This window comes from Cynocephalus volans, chromosome 6 (genome assembly GCF_027409185.1).
Source record: "Cynocephalus volans isolate mCynVol1 chromosome 6, mCynVol1.pri, whole genome shotgun sequence".
Lineage (NCBI taxonomy): Eukaryota > Metazoa > Chordata > Mammalia > Dermoptera > Cynocephalidae > Cynocephalus > Cynocephalus volans.
This window is the reverse complement of record NC_084465.1, coordinates 85,809,346-85,820,701: the sequence shown is the minus strand read 5'-3', so window position 1 is coordinate 85,820,701 and position 11,356 is coordinate 85,809,346. Positions and strand designations below refer to the sequence as shown.

The window sequence follows — 11,356 nt, the reverse complement described above, 5'->3', positions numbered from 1 at the left end:
GTCATAAGTTGAAAGTATTGTAAGTTGAAAATTCTTTCGATACACTATAGAGTATCGGTTGTTTACCCTTGTGATCATGCAGCTCACTGGGAGCTGCGGCTCACGGCTGCTGCCCAACAGCGCAAGGGGATATCATATACCATATCACTAACTGGGGAAAAGATCAAAATTCAACATATGGTTTCTACTGAACACATATTGCTTTTACACCATCCTAAAGTCAAAAAATCATTACGTTGAACCATCATAAATAGGGGACCATCTGTACCAAGATAGACCATATTCTGGGCCATAAAATAAAACGCAACAAAATTTAAAAAGTTGAAATCATATAGAGTATGTTCTCTGACCACAAAGGAATCAAACTAGAAATGGACATCAGAAAAACTGAAAAATCTCCAAACCCTGGGAAACTAAACAGCACATGTCTAAATAATACATGTGTCAAAAAGGAAGGATCAAGACAAATTTTAAAAAAATACATCAACCCAAATGAAAATGAAAATGCAGCATATAAACATTTGTGGGATGAAGCTAAAACAGTACTGAGAGGGATATTTGTGGCATTAAATGTCTGCATTAAAAGGAAGCACATAGTTTAAGTTCTTCCTGAATGATGATAGAAGCTCTGATTATAAACAGGCTGTGTTAGAGCATGAATTAAGCTTTTTGGATCCTGGGAGACCCTACTCCATGTGGACAGTGTTACTAACAGGCTTGTGCCCTGATTAAAGACCTGAACATCAAGGGAAGCTGTGCTCAAATATGCTGTCTGCTCCTGTCTGCTATGATTATTTTGTTTTTCTGCATGTTTCTTGTATTTACTTAAGAATAAATTGGGAGCTATGTTAGAGTATAGGCTAAACTGCTGTAATAAAGATATGCTCAAATATAGTTGTTTAAATAAGATAGAAATACACTTCTTATCATCTAACAGTCCAGTGATCGTTGGTGGTCTTGGCTGGTGAGTCTATTCAGCTCCATGTGATCATTTAGTGATCAAGGTTTTTTTCATCTCTGTGCTCCATTAACCTCTAGGGAAAGGCCGTCCAATAGAAATTTCCGCAATGATGGAAACGTACCTGCACTGCTCAATATGATAGCCAGTAGCCACATGTGAAATTGTGGTTCTTAATTTTTAATTTTATTTAATTTTAATTAATTTAAATTTAAAATTAGACATTTGGGACTACCGTGTGCCCTATGAACATTGCAACTCTGGGTATTGCTTTCTTCTGTATAACTGAAGCTGGTTTACCACCACATTTTTATTCTAATCCATAGAAAAGTAAAAGACTAAATGGAAGGCAAGTAATTTCATTTTAGGCAAGTGAAAGTAAAATTACATCATTTCTATTCACATTTCATTGGTGAAAACTTAGCCACTGTGTTGGGGGTTTCCAAGATCACCCTCAGAATTGATTTACTAGGAGGGCTCACAGTACCAAGAATATAGTTAAACTCATGGCTATGATTTATTACAGCAAAAGAATACAAAACAAACTCAACAAAGGTAGAAGACACATAAGGTGAATTCCGGAGGAAATCAGGCACAGAAACTCTTGAGTCTTCTTCAAGTGGAATGATGCTTAATTCCTCCAGCAAAGAGTTTTAACAACATATGTCCACCAGGGAAGTTATTTAGCAAGTCAGTGCCCAATGTTTTGATAGGGATACCCTATGCTTTGCACATATTAAAATTTCAGATTGCTGGAAGATGAATAGATGGTTCATATAAACCACATTGTTTATACAAACTATTTAGGTACTCTTATCATTTAGGGCAAGTTTTATGTGGATGTAGAGAACTGTTTACCATTCAAATTCCCAGACACCAGCCAGGGGCCAAGCTTGTAAGCAGGCCTTTCTAAGGATAGCTGTCTTAGGCCTGCTATGTTCTCTTTTTAGCATAGCCACACCTAACTGCAAAGGAGGATGGGAAATGTAGCTTCTAGATGTGCAGCCATGGTCTATTACTACTATAGAGGAAGTGGGGAATAGATTTGAAAGGACAACTAGCAGTCTGCTATGGAATTTACAAACTTTGTGGCTTTGCAAATGTTGCTCAGCCTCTCTGCTCCTTTCATGTGCCTCTGAAACAATACATGTATTGAACTGTGCCTGGCACACAGTAAGTGCTCAATAACAGATATATGTAATTTTTTCTTACAGCACGTGGGCATGTTTGGGGGTTGGTTTATCTCTTCTTTCCCATCCTTAACCCACCAGAAACACTGAAGTTGCTATCAGAAGCGGCATCTGTTTACAACTTCAGATAGCAAGTTGTCTCCCTATCAGCTTTCTCTCTTCCAAATTTTTGGGTCATATTTGTAGTGAAGCCCAAGTGTCCTCAGGCCTCTAGCATTTGGGGATAATTCTTTCCTTTAGCATGCAAACATAATAGCCAGTGTCTCCATCCTAAACTGACTATAGGGATTTCAAATCTCTCTCATATCTCACTGAATATTCTCGATTTTCTCGGTGGGATCTTACACATCCTGGTTTTTGTTGCCTGTCACTTCTTGCTTTAAACTCTTACCTTTGGTTTCTCCTTGGTCGCTCTTGAGGTCTCATCTCTGAATCTTCCTGTGGTTTCAACCATCTCTTTCCCATTTTGTCCCAAAATATGGATATGATCCTTTCTTCATTCTTCAGTATTAGGTTAGCTCTTAGATGACAGATACCTTTTTGTGCTGGTGAATAAAACTTATGGAAATTTTATGAGTAAGGGAGAAGGTAAATTAAAATTGGCTACTAGACATCACAGTGTCTGAAGGTTCTAGGGCACATCTGCTACAAGGAGCTCCTTATTGTCTTTTCTCTTTTTTGCCTTTTACCTCCCTGGTACCATCTGCCCTGCTGCTGGGACCTGCTGCAGAAAATTGGATCTCTTCTGAATATTCTCTCTGCCTTTGGAGCCCAACCTCCTGATCCCATGCCATTAGAAGAAACTGAAAAATCTCTCAACATTTAAAAAAACAAAAGCAAGCAAACTAACAAACAACAATAAAAAAAAAAAAAGATTAAAAGTTCTTTCCAAGAAAGTCGTTCTTTGTCTTTCTGTTATATTAGCAATTTTATTTAATCCATCCTCTATTCTCCTCCATGACTTGGAACCTACTGCTCCAGCATCATTTCTACTACTTCCCTCTTTGTGTGTCAGCTACTTAGGATTCCTTCAATTCCTCCAACATGTTCTCTCCTGCCTCTGAGCCTTTGCAGCTCTATGCTTACCAGGTAGAACACCTCACCTGCTTCCCCAACTGGCTTTTGATCAAAGCTCAACGGTTACTTCTGCTGGATGCCTTTCCTGAGCCCTCTACTTTTTTTAAATTTTATTTTATTTTAGGTGGGTGGCCAGTACGGTGGTTGAACACTTAACCTTGGTGTTACTAGCACCACGCTCTAAACAAGTGAGCTAACTGGCCAGCCCCTGAGCCCTCTGCTTTAGATGAGACTCTCCTATTGTGTGCTGCCCTAGTAGCTATATTAGTTTCCTAGGGCTACTGTAACAAATTACCACAAGCTGGCTGGCTTAAAACAATGAAGAATTCATTCTCTCACCATTCTGGAGGATAGAAGTCAGAAATCAAGGTGTCAGCAGGGCCATGCTCCCTCTGAAACCTATAGGGGAGAATCCTTCCTTGACTCTCCCTACCTTCTGGTAGTTGTTGGCAATCCTTGGTATTCCTTGGTTTATAGATGCATCTCTCTGATATGGACCTCTGTCTTCACATGAACTTCTCCTCTGTGTGTGTCTCTGTCTCCTGTCTTTTCATAAAGCCCACCCTAATAACCTCATCTTATCTTGATTACATCTGAAAGACCTTATTTCTGAATAAGGTCACATTCACAGGAGATTAGGACTTCAACACATCTTTTGGGGGAACACTGTTCAACTAGTAACAGTAGCACAAATATGTCGCATAGGGCACAGTAGTCATTTCTTTATATTGCTTTCCCTAGACTGTAAGTTCCTTAAGAGCAGAGACCTTGTCTGTCTTATTCACTGTCTTATCCCCAGGGCCCAGCAGAGAAACGGGCATGTTGCAGATGCTCAGAGAATATTTAAACAAATGAATACTTTGAAATCCCAAATTCTCTGTGCTTTTCCTCCTCCATCAACCCCCTGCTTCTTTCCTCCTCAAAGCCTTCAATCTGGAATTCCTGCACCATGCTCGGCAGTCACCAAATCTTACTGAACTAGTTCCTGTCTTTCATTGATATTCGAGGGTACTTTGGAAAGTTCGTGGAAAAAAAGAATTAAAAAATAATATGGGCTGGCTGGTTAGCTCAGTTAATTAGAGCACGGTGCTGATAACACCAAGCTTCAGGGTTTGATCCCTGTGCCAGCCAGCTGCCAAAAAACCAAAAAAGAACTCCAAATCTTTGCATGAACGTTTTGAAGTACCTTTGTATATGATGCTCAATACATTTTTGTTAGAAGAATGGATGTATGGGTCGACTGCTATTTCTCTTTGTTCTTGATTTGACCCTAATTTTGGGAAGCCCACTTGTGATGCATGGTTTCTAGAAATCAGCGTGTGTGGCTCTTTTCTTGCTTAACTCCTCTCGGTTCTTGGCCTCTGTGGACTTTCCCTTGCCCAGCAGAACTCCTCCCCTGGAGGAAGAAGTCTATGGTGGTTAGGATGGGGGAAACATTTCTTAAAAGGCAGAACTTTTATATTGCTGGGGTTGGAAAGGGGAAATCTGTACCAAATTCCCAGTGTTGTGTTGAGATGGGATGTAGGGGCCACGTTCAGTTGTCCAGATGGCCTCTCTTACCACCACTCTTGGTGGGGGAGGGGAGAGGGCTTTGAAGAGTATGTCAGTAGATGGAGGCAATGGAGATAGATACACATGCACAGACTACTGCTTCCTCTAGAAGTCCTTAGAATTTTCTTTCTAGTCTTTACTATTTTTCCTTAAAGTGAAGATACATAAATGCCCAGAATTAGCAATTTCTCCTAACATTATATGCCCCCAATAATTGAGGTGTCTTTTTGATCATTTATGTATGCTTTCTTCATTCGACAAATGTTTATTGGGGCCTCCTTTTTTCAGGTTTGGGGCCATGGGCCCAGGATGTAAAGATAAATACACTACAGTCTGCTTTCTTCAGGAAACCACATTCTGGCTAGAAAGAAAAACCCATCAACTTTAAGATGTGATACAATGTGGTAGGAAAGAAAAATCCATCAACTTTAAGATGTGATACAATGTGGTAGGAAAGAAAAATCCATCAACTTTAAGATGTGATACAGAGAGGTGTGTGCAGCATTTGAGGAACTCAGAGGAAGGAGAAAGAACTTCTAGTTATTTTGTGAAAGCATGCACATCGCTATGTCTTATACAAATGATTGTATGATCTCAAAGGCTTTGGTTGTATCTTTAAATGTATTCCCTATGTTAATATGTTTTGGGATTTTCAACATCATCTCTCAGTTCCCTGGAAGGCAATGGGACCTATAGGTTAAGAGTAGGGGACCTAGAGGCAGGTAAACATGGATTTCAAATCTGGGCCCATGTCTTACCTTCCAGCTGTGTGACTCAGGCAAATCACTTACTCTCCCACATACAGAAAATAGCACGCAAATGCTGGGATCAAATGATGTAATGATGCAATGCATTTAGCATGATGCCTGGCATGTAGTAGGTGCTCCATTATATCTTTCTCCAGGCCATTGATTATAGCATTTCTTTTTTTAGTGGAGGTGTTGACAAGAAACTTGTGTATATTAAACTTCACAAAACACGTACAGGCTTAGTTGCTGATTTTTAAAAAAAATGCAATTTATTGGTATAAAAACAGTTTAAACATCATATAAATATAATATAAATATTACTTTAAAAAATATGTATAAGTTAGCAATTTATTTGAGGTAAGCCTACACATTCCAAGAAATGATCTGGCTCTGAAACAGAAGATATCCAAATTGCATAGCCATTTTACATTATTATTTCAGAGCTAAAACATAAAATATTTCAAGTGGCATGTCATAAAAATATAAATATCCATCACTTATATAAATTAACTCAATTTCACATATTTAAATATCAATAAGTTAAAAATAATAAAATAGTGTCCTAACGCTCATACTTTTAGTTCTTCATAGAGAACAACATAAGTTGTGTGCCCAGCGGACAGGTTTCTGACCAGAGGAAGGAATCCCCATGAACTACAATTTTTGGATGCCTGCACTACATTATGCGAACAGCCCTCATGCTGATCTGCAGGAAATTCGTGAGGCTGCGCAGGATGAGGTGAATTGTCGTGTGCTTCAGCCACTCATTCTGCGACTGCAGCGTTGCCAGCAGACTGTCATTTATGGTCGGGTCAGGGGTGGTTACTGCATCTGGATTCTTTAACTGAAGGGAAAAGAAAACAAAAAGGATTGTTTAAATATTGAACAAATCCTTTGCAGTGGAGGGATGCTTTGGGCTGTGAAGATGTTCAAATATGGGGTGAATGAGACTAATGGGGGCTGCCTGCCCTGACATGCCCAGGTTGAGGGAGGTGCTTCTGCCCTGAACCCACCCTGTGTGGGACCCTCTTATAGCAACTGGATCCTAGTCATCCCTTTGCTGTGCTGTCTGCTAGGAGACTGCAAGCATCCTGAGGGCATTAAGTACCACTATCATATTTGTCTTCTCTTCTGTTATCTGAAACGGTGCCTGGCACAGAGTTAGAATTTAGTAGATGACTGAAGAGCCCATGGTTAAAGGCATTTTAATGTGACCTCTATATCTAATACTTTTCTCCAGTTTCCCTGTCACCATCCATCCAGCATCTGTTCAGCACTCACTGATGTGGTGGTGTAAAGAGGACTGGGAAACCCCTTTCCACAGACCTGCCGATGTGGGGATAAGTGACTTGTGGATGGCCTTGCACTCCAAGTGTGGTCCTGGAGTACCCAGCACAGACATCACCAGGGAGCTTGTTAGAAATGAGCATCTCAGGCCCCACCCCAGACCAGCTAAATCCCCAGAGGCTTCCTGTGCACATTAGAGTGTGAGAAGCCCTGGTTTAAGGCAAACAAGTGGAAACGGCAGAGGCAGGGCTAACACCGAGGGCTGCATTCCAAGGCCCTTCCCACTGCACTTTGGCTCATCCACACACACAGAGCCACCAACCCTCCATTCTCTGTCACTTGCCACTTGCATAGCTAGCTGGTGGTGGCCAAGCCCTTGGGATCTCCTCTTCCAGCCTTTAGCCTTTGGCCATTTCTCTGAATTAACTCTCTGGTAAAAAGTAGGGAAGAAATTGAAACGACAATAGTGACAAGAAAGTCACTTGGCAGTCTAATATTGAAATCGCTTTTGTGCTCTCTGTTCTTTGTTATTATGGACCACTAGGTGGGGTCGGGTATGCTTCCTTGTGCCTCTACAAATATTTTTTTCTTATCTCTTAAACTATTAGAGATGGATATTATAATTCACCTCATTTAATATAGTTTTAAATACAATTATAGATGTCCTTTGTGGAAGAGAGAGAGGACAAAAAAGGTTTAACTATCAGGAAATATCTCTCTGAGTTGTCCAGGCTGCTTTCTTTGAGCCTCTCTTCCCCATGCCGAGTCAGAGGATGAGGAAACACTCACCTTTTCCTTCAGGATCTGGATCAGGGCTTTGGTATTGATCTGCACAGCTCTGGTATTTCCCTTATCACCCTCAAACTTGTCCTGGACGTACTCCAGGTATATCTGAAACTCCAAAAGACCGGTGGTGATTCTCATCAGGCAATTCTCCTGAGAGGAAAGATGGTGGGAAAATTGGTCATTGCTAGGAGATAGAATCAATTTTAAAATTTAAAATTGCTATAATTCAACATCTTCTCTTTCTGCCTCTGCCATTCTAGGGAACTTCAAGTACCTCTTAGGCATTATGTTTTGGAACACTGGACAGCATCATTTTAAATATCTGGACAATCAGAGGCACCACTTAATTTTACCCAGAGCACAACAAAGGCTAGAATCCTTTTCTGGTTCTCCCTTGATGCTCTTCCTGTACTGCTGCCCCTGTCAATGTTGGGCTGAAACCTCCTTTTATGAAATAATCAGAAGTCACTGCAGCTTATCTCACTGTCTGGAAGGAGAAGGGTGTGGAGAATGATCTCAGCAGGGAGGGTGGGGCTGGATCCTGCCAGGGGCAGTCAGAGAGGAGAAAGACCCCCAGACCACCTTACCCAGGATGAACTAGCTAAACCTGCTGGGGTTTCTAAGCATTTGATAGTTGTGAAGATCTCAACACAGACGGGCCATCTCTGGTCATGCCTGTTCAAAGATAAACTGCCTTTAAAAAGGCTTTAAGTTGACTTCCTCATGAAACTTATATAATGTTCTTTGCATTTATCCCCTTCTTTGTTGTCTGCTTGGGTCTCTATGTACACAGACACTGCATATACAGAGGGAGAAATTTTGCCTAAGGAATAGCTAAAAGCATATGCTATTATTATATTAATGAGTTCATACCTGGTTGAATCCAGATTGGAAACATCCATCTTTTTCTGTCAACTGTGGAAGGTTCAGGTTGTTTTCTGCTAGTGCCTCCTTGCTGTTTTCACACCTGATACTCTTGCTACACATCTGGAAAAGAACACCAGAATTGTTATCTTATAAATGCCCCTAAAATAAATACCACTGGAGGGCCAATTCATGTCCTTCCACAGCTAGGAAAGTCTGTAAGAAAAATGAAGTCACAACCCATTGGCATCCTGACAAGCAAAGTCTACTGGAGTTGGGCACATGTGGGTTCAATTTCAGGCTCACCTGTGACTTCAGGCTTGTTACTTATCCTGAATCTCAGTTTCCTTATCTCCAAATTGGGGATCACTAAACACCTCCCTTGCAATTTTGTCATTAGTATTAGACATAATAATTATATAAAGTGCCTGGCACATAGTAGGTACTTAATAAATGACAGTTATTTTGATGACAATTGGGTAAATATAACTCAAGCAATAGCATGTCCCAGCTGGAAGGACCTGTGAGATCATCAAGCCCACAATTTTATGGATGGAGTCTAGAGGTGGTAGGGAATTTGCCCAAGATCACAAAGCTGGTTTGGTAGGACCAGAACTAGAGTCCAGGCTCCCAATCCCCTCTCCTGTGTTCTTTTCTTTCTACCAAACAGAGCCCAATACCCTTGCACTTAAAGTTGGGATATGCTTTAACCTACTCATGATTTTGCCAGTTTGGCAGGCTCCAAAGTATACATCTTAGCTGGAATGGCTTTGGGGAGTCCTAACCACTGAGCTTACATAACTGAAAAGTACTGCAACCACCCTGGGTAACTGACCGTTCATTTCAGGTGGCACTTTTCTAATCCGCCCAAAGTCCAAGGGACAAAAAGAAGGTTCACAGTCCTTATTTTTTCATTAGGGAAAAGGAAGCCCAAGAATCCAAGTGAGCTGAGAATGGACAATGGGACATGGATTCCAGCCCCATTCTGTATTTTCCAAAAAGGAATGGGACCTCCTGTAACCAGCAGCAGAGGAGAAATACAGAACATAGTCTAGGCCGGCCCTTTCGCCTCAAATCTAAAGTGCTCCAGAACCCCACAAAGACCTCCCAGTGCAGGGGCCCCTGACCGCCCCCGGGGCAAAGAGAATGAATGCCCACACGGGCTCTGCATCGCATCGCCAAGCCTACCCACCTCCTCTTTCAGTGCTGAGATTTCGTTCAGGATGTACATAATGCGTTTTTCGGTTTGGTTTTGGAAGAAGAGTGGTGGTCTATGCGAGCTGGCATCCTCTTTGGAATCTTCTCCCAGGGGTATTGGGGTGGGGAAAGCGGTAGCCGTCACCAGGAGCAGCCCCAGGGACAAGGCCAGTGGCCCGAAGGCGCCTGTGCGGGAGGGAAGGAGCGCGGCGAGTGAGCGGGCGGGCGCACGCTGGGAGCTCGCGGCTGGTGCTGGCCGCCCGCCAGCCCCGCTCGCTCGCCGGCTCGGCGCACCCCGCCCTCGACGGGCGCTAGCTCGCTGCTCCGCCGCCCCGCGGCCGCTCCGGGCTCGGGAGCGCCTTCACTTACGTGTGGAGAGGGAGGTCATAGCTGGGGTCCCGGAGGGCAGGTGGAGCTCTCTTTCGTTCCTGGTGGGCTCGAGGGCAGAATGAGCCTCAGACATGCCCAGCCTCATATTTATTGGGGGTTGAGACTCTAATATTTAGACTCATGGGAAAATCCCACATTTGATAAATCTTTGTTGTAGGGTGGGGGGGTGGGGCCGGAGCGGGTGGGGCTGATTGGAAACCTTGTTAAGATTGTGCAATGTGACGTCCTTTAGCATCGCAAGAATCACACCCGGGGAAAAAGTGCAACTTAGAACATCACGGAGGCTAACCCTAAGAAAGTGAAGATTAGGTCATCACGGAGCTAACATTACGAGGCAGGATCTCTCTTTCTTTACTTTCTTTCTTTTTCTTTTCTTTTCTTTTTTTTTTTTTTAGTGACTCAGCACATTGGCATGTCTTGACAAAGAAAGTAAAGCTTAAGGCATGCACGAAGTTTTACAAGAAGAAAAAGAGAGGCTAAAGCTGACTATGAGTTTTTAAAAAATACTTCAATTACCAGATTAACAGGCTAGGATCTACTATTCCAGTTCATTCGTATTTGTAAAAAACCTGAGATGTTCTGACCTGAGTTTCTTCAGACCACACCACAGCCCCCAGCCTGGGGTAACAGAGAAGTTACTACCACCAGTCATTTCAGTACTTTTATTTCCTGGCTCTGGCCATTACCAGCTATTGCAGAACTGCCTGGCCACCCCCAAATCTCGTGCAGTTATTTCCAGGACTCTCCAGGTGGAGCATGCAGTGCATACAGAAATGACTCCTTATGCCACCACGTGGCATCTGCCAGTTTCCTTCAGCGCACTTTGGGGAGGTCGGCTACTGCCCTGCTTTTTCCCTAGCAGCCCCTTGGGGATCCTCCTGGTGAGGACTTTGATCTGTGCCAGTGGGTTGTCCTGCGCTGATAGTGCTGTCCCCGCTGTTGCCTGAGTCTTTCCATCAACAGCCTAGTCCCCTGGGGTGCCCTGAGGTGCCTGGACGGGCCCTGGGTCTGCTGGAGCCCTCAAGTTACTGAAGTGCACTTGATTCAGGGCAGGACTAGGGAGAAAACTACTCACCTCTTTGATGGGGATGTCAAAGGAGGACCTCGTGGTATCTTCTAGAGCCTGTGTTCATAGCTACCTCTTGCTGTACGACTTGATTTGAATCCAAAGGTGGCTGGAAAGAAACTACGAACACAGGCACGGCTCTAAGGCTCTAAATCACGCTTCCCCTCCAGTGACCAAGGCTTCCTTATTGGGTCAAGCTTGAGGCTGTGGAGGGAGGGTCCTTGGTCTCATGCAAATGAAA

General features: G+C 42.9%; 1 protein-coding gene across 1 annotated transcript; it reads right to left on the bottom strand.

Moving 5' to 3' along the window:
* Positions 1-5,874: 5,874 nt before the first annotated feature.
* On the bottom strand, positions 5,875-10,135 carry IL6 (interleukin 6). The gene is made up of 5 exons (XM_063100550.1): positions 10,029-10,135; positions 9,655-9,845; positions 8,472-8,585; positions 7,602-7,748; positions 5,875-6,369 (listed from the first exon to the last, which is right to left on the bottom strand). The coding sequence occupies exons 1-5, from the start codon at positions 10,132-10,134 to the stop codon at positions 6,202-6,204; spliced, it is 726 nt and encodes a 241-aa protein (XP_062956620.1). The 5' UTR covers position 10,135; the 3' UTR covers positions 5,875-6,201.
* Between the last annotated feature and the right edge of the window lie 1,221 nt (positions 10,136-11,356).